The sequence below is a fragment of the Sapajus apella genome, unplaced genomic scaffold (genome assembly GCF_009761245.1).
Source record: "Sapajus apella isolate SASKATOON/1434 unplaced genomic scaffold, GSC_monkey_1.0 scaffold57, whole genome shotgun sequence".
Classification (NCBI taxonomy): domain Eukaryota; kingdom Metazoa; phylum Chordata; class Mammalia; order Primates; family Cebidae; genus Sapajus; species Sapajus apella.
The window spans coordinates 10,348,027-10,364,126 of record NW_022436997.1 but is presented as its reverse complement, the minus strand read 5'-3'; the positions used below and the strand labels follow the sequence as shown (position 1 = coordinate 10,364,126).

Here is a 16,100-nt window from a genome sequence, read left to right as displayed (position 1 = left end):
ACTGAAACCCAGATTTGAGTGAGTTTATTCCTTGTTTGGATTAAAGAGATCTATTCCTATGGCTTGCAAGAAGCTAAGGAAAATCCTCTCTGAAGGAAAACATCCGGGGACTCCAAATATTTTAATAAACATTCAATAAAACTTATCTGATATATCCAGAGACACGACCAAGAACAAAAAAGACCCCATAAACATCTATGTGACCCAGATACCAGAATGATCAGATATGATCTCTAAAACAATTGTGATAGACACATACTAGAAAATAGATTGAGATAAAGAATTTTAACAAAACAAAGTAGAGATATACAATATAAATAATCAAATGCAAATTTTAGAAATGAAAAATACAAAAATTAAGTATGGATAAATGGTTCAACAGAAAATTAGACACAGATGGAGGGAGAATTAATGATCTGGAATATAGGTCAGTAGAAGATATTAAGACCAATTTATGAAGAGCAGAAAATGGAAAATGCAGAAAGGAGCATAAGAAGCATATGAGTCATGGGTCTAAAATATATGTACTACAATAACAGAATGGGAAAAGAAGAAAAATAGACAGCAGCAATATGTGAAGAGGCAATGGACAGTTTTCTAAAATCAACAAATGACATCAGACCATAAGTGCTGCACATACTAGATAGGATAATTACAAGTTAATATGCACACAAGCACGTTATATTAAAACTTATGGTAATTAAAGGCAATGAAAATATTAAATGCAGCTAGAGGAAAATAGATTATCTTCAAAAGAGATATGTCAGACTAATCTGATGTTTAAATATCTAGCTTACAAAATGATCTATGCTAGAAAGCAATGGAATAACAGTTTTAGAATACTCCAAGAAAATAACTGCTAATCTAACATTCTTTATCCACCAAAAATGATATGACACTAAAAGCACAAAGAACAAGAGAAAATAAATAAATTGTACTTCATCAAAGTTAAAAACTTCTGTGCCCCAAAGGGCATCATCAAGAAAGTGAAAATCCATGCAATGGGAGATTTTTGCAAGTCACATATCAGATAGAAGACTTGTATTAGAATGTATAAGAAGCTCTTACAACTGAACAACAAAGACGAGTAACACAATTTAAAAATGGGCAAAGGATTTTAATATCTGTTTCTCCAGAAAAGATATACATATGCCCAATAAATACATGACAAGATGCTCAAAACCATTAGCCATCATGAAAATGCAAATCGAAACCATGAGATACCATTTCACATTTATTAGGATTGCCATAATAAAAAAATGGCAAATAACAACTAGTGTTGGTGAGATTGTAGAGACATTGGAACCTTCAGACGTTGCTTGTGGGAATGTAAAATGATACAGCCACTTGGAAGATGGTCTGACATTTTCTTAAAATGTTAATGACTCAGCAATTCTGCTCCTAGATATATACCCAAGAGAAATGAAAGCATATGTCTACATAAAAACTTGTACACAGACAAATGTTATAGTAGTTTTATTCATAATATCCAAAAAGTAAAAACAATCCAAATGTCCATCAGCTGATGAATGCATAAATAAAATGTGATATATCCATGCTATGAGATGTTGTTCATCAGTAAAGGGATTGAAATACCAACAAATGCTACAGCATAGATGAAGCTCATAAAACATTTTGCTAAGTGAAAGAAGCCAGTCACAAAAGACCACTGCTATAGTTTTGATGTTGTCCCCTCCAAATCTCATGTTGAAATTTGATCCCTAGTTTTGGGGGTGGGTATCATGGGAGGTGTTTGGGCTATGGGAGTACATCCCTCATGAACAGATGAATGCCCATGTTTTGGGGGGAGAGTGATTTCTTACCCATATTTTTTCCCACGCAAGAGCTGGCTGTTAAAACAGAGCCTGGCATCTCCATCCCACCTCTTGGCTTCCTCTCTCACCATGTGATCTCTGCACATGCTGGCCTCCCTTTGCCTTTTGCCATGAGTAGAAGGAGCCTAAGGCTTTCACCAGATGCCCAGTCTTCCAGCTAGCAGGATTGTGAGCCAGATAATCCTTTTAAAATTATAAATGACCGAGTCCCAGGTATTTCTTTGTAACAACACAAAACAGACTAAGACAACCACAAATTGTATGATTCGCTTACATGAAGTGTCTAGAATAGGCAAATCTGTAGTGACAGAAAGGAGATTAGTAGTTGTCAGGGGCTGGAAGGTGTATATGTGTGGGAATGAAGAATGACTGCTAATGGGTTTGTGGTTTATTTTGGGGGTGATTGCGAGTGTTGTGAAATTCATTGTGGGTGATGGATACACAACTTTGTGAATATACTGTGAGCTAGAGAATTATGCACTCGAAATAGGTGAATTATGTGGTATAAATTATATCTCAATAAAGTTGTTACCCCCAAAGTGGGGGTGAAATAAAGATGCTTCTAGAAAACAGAAACTGAGCAGTTTTGTTGTCAGCAGACTCACTAAAGAAATACTAAGGAGAGTTCTTCAGGCAAAAGGAAATTATTATAGATAGAAGCACAGAAATGCAGGGAGGAATGAAGTGCAATAAACAGGTTTAATATATGGGTAAATCTAAAGGAATATTGGCTGCCCAAAACGATACTACTTCATGGGATTTAAAATATATTTCTCAGTATCTCAAAAGGTATAGCTGGCATGGTGGCACACACCTGTACTTCCAGCTACTCAGGAGACTGAGGCAGGAGGATTACTTGAGCCCAGGAGTTTAAGATCAGCTTGGGCAATGTAGTGAGACCTTGTCTTAAAACAAAGAGAAAAGGTGTAAATCATATTGAAGTGGTCTAGTGCCCTTACATTGTCTGGGACATGATAGTAGCAATTTAGAGTAGTTTTTGCTGAGTCAGGAAGGCATATTATCTATTGGATAAATTAGTAAAAGGCTTAATAAAAGAATGTGTACCTGGCAGTAAGTAGAATACTAGAAAGGAATATAGAAGAATAAAGAATAGTAGATTAAACCGAATATGGTAGGAAAAGAGGAAAAAGGAAACTGGAACATGCAGATTAAATACTAAACATGCAGATTTGAACTCAAACATCAGCAATCATTTTAAATTAACAGATCTTGATGATATATTTTTATTAAAAATTATCTGATTATATTAAAAATCTATATTCTGCTTACAAGAGATACACCTTAAATACATGGGTACCAAATATTGTAAGTAAAGGACTAAAAGAAGACTATGCATGCAACATACTAATCAAAAGAAAGTGATATGCCTGTATTAATAACGAATGTACTCTTTAGGCAAGACACATTACTAGAGATAAGAAGGAAATCTCATAGTGCTAAAAGAGTCCACTAGGAAGTATTTGTCTGCGTCTAATAACTGAAATAAATCCAATATTGACAGAATGAAAAGGAAAAATAGAAAAATTCACAGTTGTATGCCTCTCTGTAGAACAAGCATATAAAGAGCAGTGGAGATAGAGATGTAAGCATCTAATTTAGCAAACACTGCAGCTGTTAAAATACATTATTCTTATGTATTGTGCCATAAAATAAGTCTCAAGAAATTTCAAAGAATTGAAATCATACAGAGTGTGTGTTCGTTTGATCACAGTGAAATTAAGCTAGAAATCTACAATAAAATAAGCTACTAGAAAATTCCTAAATATTTGGAAATTATTTGATAGACTTTTAAATAATTGTAGAGTCAAAGAAGAAATCCCAGTGAAATTTAGAAAATATTTTGAATTGAACATAATAAAAATATAGCATATCAGATCCTGTGGAGTATAGCTAAAATTTACTTAGAGGAAAATGATAGTCTTTTTCTTATTTATTTATTTATTGAGACAGCATCTTGCTCTGTTGCCCAGGCTAGAGTGCAGTGGCATGATCATAGCTCATTGTAACCTTGAACTTGTGGACTGAAGCGATCCTCCCACCTTCACCTTCTGAGTAGCTGGGACTACAGGTGTGCACCACCACACCCAGCTAAGTTTTGAAATTTCTGTTAGAGATGAGGTCTTGTGAACATTGTAGCCTTAAGTGCACATAATTGAAAAGAAGAAAGTCTGAAAATCTTAAGATTTTAGAGGTTGGGAAAAAAAATACAATGTGTCAAACACAAAAAACATAGAAGAAAATAATAAAGATAAGAATAGCAATTAGTGAGCTAGAAAACAAACTTATAGAGGAAAAGCAATATAATCGATAGTTCTTTAAAAAGACATTAATAAAGAACTTCTCCAAAATCATTAGAGAAATAATTCAGATAGCACAGTTAGCAATATCAGGAATTTAAAAAGGGAATACCACTATCAATTCTCAAGACACATGAAGTTAGCAGTTATCTGTAGGCAGGCCAATGCACTTGTGGGATTTCAACTGCCATATTTTTATTCATGCCCAGTGCCCTAAATCTATTTCTTTATTCACCATCCGTCTCCACTAGTTTTAGACATACCATGTTAAAAACAAATCCCAATTTTGTCTGGGTACAGTGGTTCATGCAAGTAATACCAGCACTTTGGGAGGCTGAGGAAGGAGGATTGCCTGAGCCCAGGAGTTCAAGACCAGCCTGGGCAACATGGCGAGACTCCATTTATACAAAAAGTTAAAACATTAGCCAGGCATGGTGGCACACACCTATGGCTCCAGCTACTCAGGGGGCCGAGGCAGGAGGGTCACTTGAGCCTGGGAGGTCAAGGATGTGTTGAGCCATGTTCATACCACTGCACTCCAACCTAGGTGATAGAGTGACACCCTGCCTCAAAACAAAAAACAAAACTGAAAAACCAAAAACCAAATCCTCATTTTATCCTATTTTCCTGCCCCCAAACAGCTATTTGTCCAGTGTTTGCCATGTTAATGCAAATGGTAAATGGTGCCACCACTTGTTAATTTGCTCAAGCAAGAAACTCAAGATTTTGCCTATGTTGGATACTCCGACATCCAATCACTCAGTCCTCTGACTTTTCCTTCCTCCCTTTCATGCCCTCCTTCCCTGTACCACTCCTTTCCATTTCCTTCTCTCCATTTCCACTGGATCCACCATTGTCCAAGCCACGTTCAAATTGCCCCTGATCTTGGTGGTGGCTCCTTCATTTGTCTTCCCTCGTCCATCCCCACACTGCAAAGCTGGTCCTGCACACATCTGCTCACAGCCGTTCCATTTCATGGCTTCTTGTTGCCCTGGAATCAAGTCTAGTCTACTCTGGCCAGCGAGGCTCCCCCTCCGTGGCCCGTGGCCTGCCTCCCTTCACTGCCTTAACTGCTCACACTCTTTGTGACAGGGCTTTTGCATCCAGTGTTTCAGTCCCTGCATCCCACATCCCTTCCTAAAGAAAACAAGAAGAGAAACAACACAGGCAACTAACTCATTGTGTGCCTCACTTCCTGAACTCCCACCAGCTATTGGGTGATCAGTCCTGTCCACAGCCCCAAGTGCTCCCTAGGACTGGTCTGTCTTGCTCAGGGCTGTCTGTCTCACCAGGATACAGTGTAGTGTGTGGCATGGAGAAGAACAGGAGAGAACTATTAATCTGAATGAGTGAACAAACCAGGGATAATAATCATCCTGAAGCATAGTGTTGATATGATTTTCAACTTGAATAAAGTGAAACAGAAAATGACAAAAGGTACCTATAGACTTATGTAAAAAATATATTCCAGTGTTTTAAAGGAAAGTTTAATGTGTTTTTGGCTATGTAATGGTAGCAAAAATTTTTAAGATAACTCAAATATTTACCTATTTACCAGACTATCACTTTCTCTAAATTTAAGCTCTGAGTGGGAGAAACCCGGCCTTTGTCTTTCTTGCAGAATTTGACAGAGGCTCTTGCCTTTGGTTGGTGAGCTGGGCTCTTTTGTTGACTTAAATAGAAATCTGGGGCTTATTTGAAAACTGCCTAAGTCAGTTTTAAAACATTGCTTCTCTTGCTCGGTGGCCACAAAGAACATAACTTAGTAAATGTTTCTGAGAAAGTAAAGTCCAACCACTTTCAAAGTAAATACATTTATGTTATTTCATAACCCATATATGCTGGATTGTCAAAAATATCCCTGTATTTCATCCTAAAACATTTATTTAAGTACCTGTGATGTCCTCATTTAGAAAAGGCCAAATGGGCCGCTAAAAATGCAAAAGTTTAAAAATGAATTGTTGGGGTTAGCCAGCAGGAACCACTTTCTTCTGGTATCATGTGAATTGATTTCATGTAGTCTTTCTCTTAAGAAAATCGACCAAGTCTTACTTGTATTTTTTAAAATATGTAAATGTAATTCCAACTTTTTATGTGAAATGCATTATACATACAAAGGAATAACATGTGAGGTGTATGTATAGTTTGAAGGTTAATGAAATGAATACCACGTTCTCACTATCACCTTAGGAAATAGCAGAGGACAACCCCAGAGTGTGTGTGCCCTGTATCCTGTCGCTTTGTAATGGTTGTTATGGATTATGGGAGAATCATAGTCTGTAAAACCTAGAATGACTGAGCCAAGTTTTGTGTTGGTCTTATTAAGACTTGTGAAAGGGACATGTGGCACTGCTTGTTGGAAAGATCTTTCCTAACTTTTTTGCTTGTCCTTTAAGTCCAATTCCTTGTCTCTGCTTCATTTAGAAGGAGCCACAAAATCTAAGGAATCAGCAAGCTTCATGGCTGCCTAGCAACAAAAGTAGCATTTGAGGAGGGAAACAGGCATAGCTGTATTGCAGCTGACCAAATGGAACATGCTGACTGATTCTGGGCTGCTCTTAGGGCTGTATGTGCCTGAAGTGGGGCACTCAGGGGAGAGAGATGGGGCCCACAGCAACACTTCATTTATGAGCCAGGAGTGGGGCTGGCTTTGTGGGCATGTGACTGATATAGTCAGAAGGCCCCGTGCTTGACGTTGCTATCTTGAAATTCTTCCAAATTTTATCTTTCAATTTGCATTTTGAAAGTGAAGTTCCATGGGTCCCTGGAGCATGCTCTGGGGGTTTGGGGCTTCGTGCGGTCCTGCCTCCTGTCTCCTCCTGTCCCTGGGAGGGTCCTTGGCTGACTGCTCCACACTCCCCAGTGCTCCAGGCTCTGCTTGGGCTCCCCTTCCTTGCTTTTACCCAGCCAGTGCTACTGTCCGCTGTCCCAAGCAGGACTTTGGGCTCAGGTAAGGCCAGGGTTAGGTATATTCTTTCTCTGTGGCACCTCAGGGCTGGGCAGGTAGTGACCACCCCTGCCTTGAGCCTGCAGTGTTGTGGTCCCTGCATTCAGTGGACAACTTGAAGGGGGCAAGCCTCTCACCCACCACCCATCCAGGTACAGAGCACGTGGAGTGTGAATGTTGCTCTCCCTGTCTGCTGTGGGTTGGGGTGGCAAGCTCATGGGAAGAGGAGGGTGACAAAGTCAGAACCCTAAAGTTGCTCTTGAGCCTATGTGTCAACTGGAATGTTCTGGTTTGGGCCAGTTTGGCCAATTTCTGCTGGGCTGTCTCATGTGCCTATCATGTATGTTGTCTGGAGGCTTGACCATCCAGGTTGTCCTCACGTGACATGTGGCAATTGGCAGGCTGTGAGTGGGGGCGTCAGGAGCAGCCAGGCCCAAGTCTTTCATCCTCCAGTGGGTAACCCTGGCATCTTTAGGTGGGGGCAGAGCTCCAAGAGCAGCAAGAGAGGACAGCCCCAGTGAGCAGGTGCCTTCCAGGTCTCTGCCAGGTCACACATGACACTGTCCTGTTGGCCAAAGCAAGACACAGGCCACCTAGATTCCAGGAGTAGAGGAAGAATCTGCCTCTTGAGGGAAGTTGCAGCAAAATCACATTAGGAGGATGTGGATGCAGGGATGGGGGAACTGATGAAGTGCCGTAAGCACTTGTGCTTTCCTTTAGGTTTACTTTCTTCTTTTTAAGATCAGAATATGTTTTCCCACTTCTGAACTATAACCAAAACTAGTTTAAAGAGTAGCCCTAGTGTATATATTTATAGAATGGTTCTGTGCAAATCTGTTTCAGGATTACACATAAATTTTATTGCCTGGGCTATGGATCACTGTGGACCTGCTGCCAAAACCTAGATAATCATTAAGCTGCCCCAGTAACATGCTACTTCTATGTCTCCAGAGAATGAGATCCTGCTTTATTGGTGTGTTTTAACCCAGGCAGAGTGGCACAAAATCCTGGATATTCAAAAGGACACTTATTGTGGATCTGAGTCTGGCTGCCAGCTGAGCACCCTGCCTCCCACCAGAATCCTGGGCACAGGTTTACAGCCCTAACCGTGTGAGCCTGCGACCTAATCTGAAGTCTTCCAGCTGCACTGCTGTCACTGCCCCTAAATTTACTTAATCACCACACGTCTATAATAGCCCTGTAATGTTATCTTTCCCCGTGGCTCCTGGCTTTGTCTTATGTCCTGAAGTGCCCAGCAATGTCCTGGCCACCAAACCTAGAGCCAAGAAAGGACTGCAGGGGACTTGCTGCCAGGGGATCAGGGTTGACATGAAAATCATAAGAGTCAGGAAATTCCAGGTCCCTTAAGTCATTTGGGAAGACATTTGACAGAAAAGGCCAAGGATCGAGATCAGGTTGCCTCCGTGTAAGAAAGAACTGAGATTCCTTGGCAGGGACTGGTCTGGCTGGGAGGTGTCTGAGTTGTACACCCTGTAGGGGAAGTTTTGATATATCTGTCAAAATCTTTATAATAACCAGATTGGAATTAATCACCACTCATTGTCTATTCGTATTGTTTTTGAATTCTTCGGAAAGTTCGTGACTGTTACTTAGTTATCACTGACAAAATTGAGGAATTCATTTAGTGTACCTATGAATTTGCTTATGAAAATGATAGCTAAATATGACCCCATCCCCATGTATTAGGAACTTTTGCTGTTTTTGATGTATCGGTCCAGCCAAGAAGCACTGTATTCTTCCCCCTTGGCTCATGTGATGGTTTAAATATTAATCTCTTGTGTCTTGGGTGTAATGATGGAGTGGGGCTTGTGTAGTGGAGTGGCTCGGGCGGTGTGTGTTGACTCATTTGCTATCTTCACAGCCCTCGTGTTGTTAGGATCCTCTTTGCACACGCTTGTCCTGTCTCCCTAAGGGCAGCCCCTCTTCCCATAGCTGTGCTGTGAGGGCTCCATGTGAGGTTCCTGAGAGGTTAACAGACGCAAATTCTTCTTTTTTTCAGTTGAAGGACTCACTAGCACAAATGGGATGGGCTTGCCCATTCATTAGGGGATCAGGGTTGTGACATCTGGCTTAGGAGGTAATGACACCTTCTAATCCTGGAGGGGGGACTCGGGCAGTTCTATGGAGGATGCTTAGGTCTCCGCTAATGACAGCAGAAAGAATATAACTTTTTTCATATGTTTGTTGGCCTCACGTATGTCTTCTTTTGAGAAGTGTCTGTTCATATCCTTTGCCCACTTTTGAATGGGCTTGTTAGTTTTTTTCTTGTAAATCTGCTTTAGTTCTTTGTAAATTACGGATATCAGCCCTTTGTCAGATGGGTAAACTGCAAAAATTTTTTCCCAATCTGTTGGTTGCCGAATAGCAAAGACCTGGAACCAACCCAAATGCCCATCGACGATAGACTGGATAGGGAAAATGTGGCACATATACACCATGGAATATTATGCAGCCATCAGAAACGATGAGTTTGGGTCCTTTGTAGGGACATGGATGAACCTGGAAACCATCATTCTCAGCAAACTGACAGAAGAGCAGAAGATCAAACACCGCATGTTCTCACTCATAGGCGGGTGTTGAACAATGAGAACACATGGACACAGGGAGGGGAGCACTACACACTGGGGTCAGTTGGGGGGAAATAGGGGAGGGAGGGTGGGGGGTGGGAAGCTGGGGAGAGATAGCAAGGGGAGAAATGCCAGATGTAGGTGATGGGGAGGAAGGCAGCAAATCACACTGCCACGTGTGTTCCTATGCAACAATTTTGCATGTTCTTCACATGTACCCCAAAATGTAAAATGCAATAAAATAAATAAATGGGAAAAAATAAAAATAAAAAATAAAAAAAAAAAAAAAAAAAAAGAATATAACTGAGGATGAACGTCCACCCATTTTGACAGTTGATTTAGATGGTGTTTTATTCTCTTCTGTGTTTGATTTGTGTGTTATACTTACTCAATGAAACTATCTGTTTGAGGGAAGGAAGTAATTATGTGTTCCTTGGTGCCCTGCCTGTGCCTGACATATAATTTTGTTAAAATTGAACTGTGGAAATGGTAGTAGTTAATGCTGCCCAGAATATGAGAAGAGGAATGGCAAGAACAGGCCATTGTGCTAAGGTTTGAGGATTCTGTTGTTGGAGGCTGGGGAGATTATGGGGCTTCCTGTTACAGTCTGTGGCTGGTGTGACATACTTTGAGGCAGATACCTGACAGGGCAGGGTGAGTGTCCAGGAAGGTGAGATATTTGTCTTGGGCTACTAGTAATAAAATCTGAAGATGTGAGATGGAAATGACATGCAAAATAGCCCAGATGGGGCTACATCTGCTGGCCACCAGTACATCCCTACCTCCTTCCAGTCTAAGGAGAAGACCACAGAGCTTACACAGGGCTGGTGGAGACTGATAAGCCTGGGTAAGGGTCTCTTAGTCTTTTCATCTCTGCTATCTTCATTTTAGGTACCTCAACTGAATGGCCAGGAACAATATGTGCTGGTGCTGGCCTGGGTGTCCTGCAAGACTGATTGTCAAATTCTCAGGAATTTTGTGAGCCACTTGTCAAACATAGGTATTACTAAAAATTAAATTGGCTAGGCACAATGGTTCACGTCCATAGTCTTAACACTTCGGGAGGCTGGTGTGGTAGGACTGCTTGAGGCCAGGAGTTCAAGACCAGTGTCTGAGCAACAGTGAGATCCCTATAAAAAAGAAATAAAAATAATAAATAAAACTAAAAGAAATTTAAAATATGTAAGAATTATAGAAACTCACAATTGAGCAGATTATATTACAAACAAAGGTTATAGACATTCACAGTGTATCACTTCCTAATTATTTTACTCCATTCTGCTACCTCTGTTCTCCAGGCTACTTAGATCTTACAGATCTGTGTGGTGGAAATAGTATATACTGGTGAACTTCTGCACACCTCTTTCTATCCCCATGCTCAGTGACTGCGCATTGGTGGCTTGACACAGGCTCTGGTGGAAGTATTTATACCACATTCATGTGCGTACTTGGCTTCTCTCCCAACAGCACTTCTTCTTGCCCTTGGTTCTCTCCCTCTGTCCAAGTGTGGACCACAGACTCAGAATGACTCAGATCTCCTTGAGGAGAAGCAGAAACTCTTTATCCCAATGCTTCTCTAGGCTCATATGTTTCCGGGGGTTGAGGAAAAGCACATTGTGGTGGCTTAAAGAGCTTTCATCATCACATCTTTCAGTCTGTTGATTATATGTGGGATTAAAAATAAGCAAAAGTGTTGATACTATCAGCTGAATACACCAAATCAGATTTCTTAGTTAATAACAGCAGTAGAAATTAAAGCAAGAATGAGCTGCCAATGATTACAATCAGACACATGGTCCACTGTACATGTTAACAGGTCCAGTTTCCACTGGAATTTTCCACCCAGGATGGTAAAGTCTGATTTCAGTCCTGCCTGCTGCTTCCATAGAGTAGGGGAGGCAGCTTCTGCGTGTTTCTCCAAAACCCTGGGCACACCTTTGACACTATGGTACAGAGAGTTTGGCTAGCTTGTATTAAATGCCTTCTCAAATCAGATGATCCATCTATAAGGTGCTGCTCAAGAATGCTGAAATTCCCCAGCAAGCCTTTAGTAATTATGAGGTACAGTCTGCTATTAGAGAAATAAAAGAAGTGAATCAAATAGGATTAATCCCTTCAAATGACTGAACTAGGTATTTCTCACAAGTAATAAAGAAGAAATCTCTTTCATTCTGTTGCGGATAACCAGAAACAAGGAACTGCAGGGTCTCTAACAATAATTAACAGCCTGTTATAGCTGCTGCTTCTAAACAGTATGACAGTTTGCATTTCTTTTGTTGAGGATAATAGCAAAACTTTTCTATCAAAACAAAAACTGATTTCTTATTTGAAATCTCACTTATAGCAGATTATCAAGCATTCATCCAGATGTTTTAAAGTAATTACATATTTGTTTCCACTTTTCCCCAAGCTGTCATTTTGGAATGATAGCCTAACTCAATGAGAAGATGAATTGGGTCACTCTTATAGCTCAAGAAATCAGGCATGATTGTATAAATTTAGATTTCCTCATAATATTAATCTCAATCTTCTTTGGTAAAATTATTTTCCTCTATTTTTAAGTGTAATCATTCTAGATGTAGTGTAATGCTAACTGCTACCTGTAGTAACCTTAAAACCTTAATGAGTTAGCACAGCAAAACCTCATTTCTTAATCTTGTCACAGTCCAGGATGGGTCGGTGGGTCTGGACAGCAAAGTGCTTTCTTCCATGCAGTGACTCAGGAACCCAAGCTCCTTGCATTTGGGGCTCTGCTGTTTTCTAGGTTTCAAAGTCTCCTCTGGCTCCTCTGCATCTGTCTATAGACAAGAAAAGATAGGTGGACAGTTGTGCAGAGGTGTTATGGCCAAGCCTGTTGGGGGCCTTCTTCACTTGCATCCAAATTCTGTTGGTCAATACTCAGTTACGCAGCCAGAGCCCAACTAAAAGGCAAGGCTGTGTGCCTGGGAAGGAAAGGGAATGGCAGTGGCAAACGCATGGCATTTGCTTGGTCGTACCAGAATACTCAGGTAATACAAGCTGCATTTTTCCATGACAAAATTTTCAAGTTCTTTGTGGGTCTTGGGCTGTAGAGAGCGTGCAGAGTGTAGTGCTTGAGACCATGTCCTCAAATCAAACTGCTGGTATCCAAATTCCAGCTCTACCATTTACTAGATGATGAATTGGGTAAGTAACTTAGCCTCTCTCTGTGCCTCAGAGTTCTCACCTGTAAAATGAAGAAAATAGTAGAACATATAGAGTTTGTGAGAGAACTAATTGACTTCCCATGTACAAATGTTTAGAACAGTGCCCAGAACATAATGAACAGCATGTAAGTGTTTGTTAAATAAAATTTTTGTCTGGGTGTGGTTGCTCACACCTGTAATCCTAGCACTTTGGAAGGCTGAGGCAGGTGGATCACCTGGGGTCAGGAGTTCAAGACCAGACTGGTCAACATGGCAAAACCCCATCTCTACTAAAAATAAATAACAAAATTAGCTGGGCGTCATGATGGGTCTTGTAATCTCAACTACTTAGGATGCTGAGGAAGAAGAATTGCTTGAACTCGGGAGGTGGAGGTTGCAGTGAGCTGAGATCACGCCACTGCACTCCAGCCTGGGTGACAGAGCGAGACTCTGTCCCCCACAACCCCAAATAAAATAAAAATAAAAAATTTTAAAAATGAGATCAGTGTGCATGCTGGTAGTCCCAGCTACTTGGGAGACTGAGGTAGGAGAATCACTTGAACCCAGGAAGTGGAGGTTGCAGTGAGCCAAAATGAAGCCACTGCACTCCAGCCTGGGTGACAGAGCGAGACTCCCTCTTAAAAAAAAAAGAAAAAAAAAAGGACAGGCACAGTGGCTCACGCCTGTAATCCCAGCACTTTGGGAGGCTGAGGCGGGTGGATCACGAGGTCAAGAGATGGAGACCATCCTGGCCAACATGGTGAAACCCTGTCTCTACTAAAAATACAAAAATTAGCTGGGCATGGTGGTACGTGCCTGTAGTCCCAGCTACTCAGGAGGCTGAGGCAGAAGAATTGCTTGAACCTGGGAGGCGGAGGTTGCAGTAAGCCGAGGTCTTGCCACTGCATTCCACCCTGGCTCCCAGCGATGGAGCGAGACTCTGTCTCAGGAAAAAAAAAAAAAAAAAAAAAAAAGATCAGTAACAAAGAGACCTAATTTCTTGTGTGTTATGTTGTAATTTGGGTATATTGCCACTCAGTTGGAGGATGTTTCAGTTCAATTGTAAAAATGCTTTATTGAGCAACATTATTTGTAATGTGCAGAATATGACCGTAGAATTTGAATAAGCAGGCTTCTCACTGAATCAAAGGAAATAGCATGTTTTCCCAACCAAATTTGCCTTTTAAGCTCTGTGACTCAATACATGGTCACATCAGCATTGTGATCTTGATTTCCACTCTTGAAATGCCAGGTCTCATCTGTGCCCCTGAGGGTGGAAAAAGGTTCTGGTGTGACCCAGCGCCCAAAGAGCTCCTTCAGTGGCCCAGGGCACAGAGGGTGCTGTCAATACCACTCTGTTAAGAGATGCCTCATCCATCCACTTGGCATGCGGATTGTTCCCAATCTATTTGCGCTAACACGCTACCTCTTCAAGTTATGATCCACATTTCAGGATATTGCTTGATCTTACAGAACACATGAAGGCAACAAGATATGATTTCTCCATATGTAGTTCGCATCTGAGGAGCAGGTTGGGCATAACGGGCTCTTTCTCTTGCAGCTGGATGACTGCGCTCTGCAGCTCTCTCACAATGGCACCTACCTGGACTTGGAGGCCACCCTGGCAGAGCAGCGGGATGAGTTGGAAGGCTTCCAGGATGACGCTGGGTAAGAGCAACTGTTGACCCTGCTGACTGGTTCCCGCCTGCTAGGAAATGGGGATACATTGAGGCCTTAAAATATTTAAAAGGAACTACCATGGCTTTGACCTTCTCTTAATTCTCAATCACAGATGAGGGAGATGTTAGTGACACATCAGTGGTGACTGCAGACCCGTTTCCATTTTGAGCAACTTTTCTTGATGGGTACTCGGGAGTAGTCTTTTCTAGGAACGTTTCTGATAATCAAGAAGATGGTATTTATATTCTAAGTTATTTTAAATTAGATATCACAATTAAATAGATACTTTCCAGCTGGGTGTGGTAGTTCACACCTGTACTCCCAGCTACTTGGGAGGCTGAGGTGGTAGAATCGCTTGAGCCTGGGAGGTCAAGGCTGCAGTGAGTCATGATTGTGGCACTGCACTCCAGATTGGGTAACAGGGCAAGAACTTGTCTCTAAAAATTAATAAATAAATGGATATTTTCCAGATTTTAGTGAATTCACAACTATTTTAGACATTGTATTCAATGATAATCTACTGGATATTTTCTTAGCAGATGCTCTAGTGGATAGTCTTATACGGTATCATCTTTTAAACTCATTACTATGGAAAAATAATTATTAATTATGTTAACTAATGTCAACTTACTTTTTACCTATACCTAGAATTGCTTAATACTTTTGCTGAATAAAGTCTGAATAAAGCAATACACATATAAAAAATCAGAGATGTGCACAGGAAGTGAAACCTCTCTGGGAATATACCCATATAGCAACCGTTCTTATATTTATTAGATTACTGAAATAGCCCCTGATGAGGCCCCACCTTTCTCCTTCTTATTTTTATTCTTTATTTTTTTTGAGACAGGATCTTACTCCAATTGCCCAGGCTGAGGTGCAGTGGTGTGATCTCGGCTCACTGCAGCCTCTTGAGTAGCTGAGATTACAGACATGTGCCACCATGCCCAGCACGCTTGCATGTGTGCGCTTTCTCTCTCTCTCTCGCTATAAAATTATATATATATAATTTATCAAATTTTATGTGTATGTAAAATTTATGAAATAAATTTATAAAATTTTATATATATGTAAAATTTACATAAATTTTACATATATATATGAAATTTATAAAGTAAATTTATAAAATTTTATATATATATGAAATTTATAAATTTTATACGTATAAAATTTATGTATATAAAATTTATATATATATAAAATTATATATATATATATAATTTACAGATATATATATATATATATAATTTTTTGAGATGGAGTCTTGCTCTGTCACCCAGGCTGGAGTGCAGTGTGGCATGATCTTGGCTCACTGTAACCTACACCTCCTGAGTTCCAGCGATTCTCCAGCCTCAGCCTCCCAAGTAGCTGGGACTACAGGTGCGTACCACTACACCCAGCTAATTTTTGTATTTTTTAGTAGAGATGGGGTTTTGTCATGTTGCCCAGGCTGGTCTTGAACTCTTGAACTCAAGCAATTTGCCCTCAGCCTCCCTAAGTGCTCCTTAAGTAGGCTGTGAGTCACTGTGCCCAGCCTACTTCTTATCCATCTTAAACCAAGTATATCT

At 40.6% G+C, this 16,100-nt stretch overlaps 1 protein-coding gene across 11 annotated transcripts in view; it reads left to right on the top strand.

Moving 5' to 3' along the window:
- Nucleotides 1-16,100, top strand: part of FHOD3 (formin homology 2 domain containing 3) — a 490,075-nt gene that overhangs the window by 39,016 nt on the left and 434,959 nt on the right. For all 11 annotated transcript variants that reach the window (XM_032245416.1, XM_032245415.1, XM_032245410.1 and 8 more), the window contains exon 2: nucleotides 14,414-14,520. In XM_032245416.1, coding sequence (XP_032101307.1) covers nucleotides 14,414-14,520 — 107 coding nt within the window. The remainder of the gene's footprint in view (nucleotides 1-14,413; nucleotides 14,521-16,100) is intronic.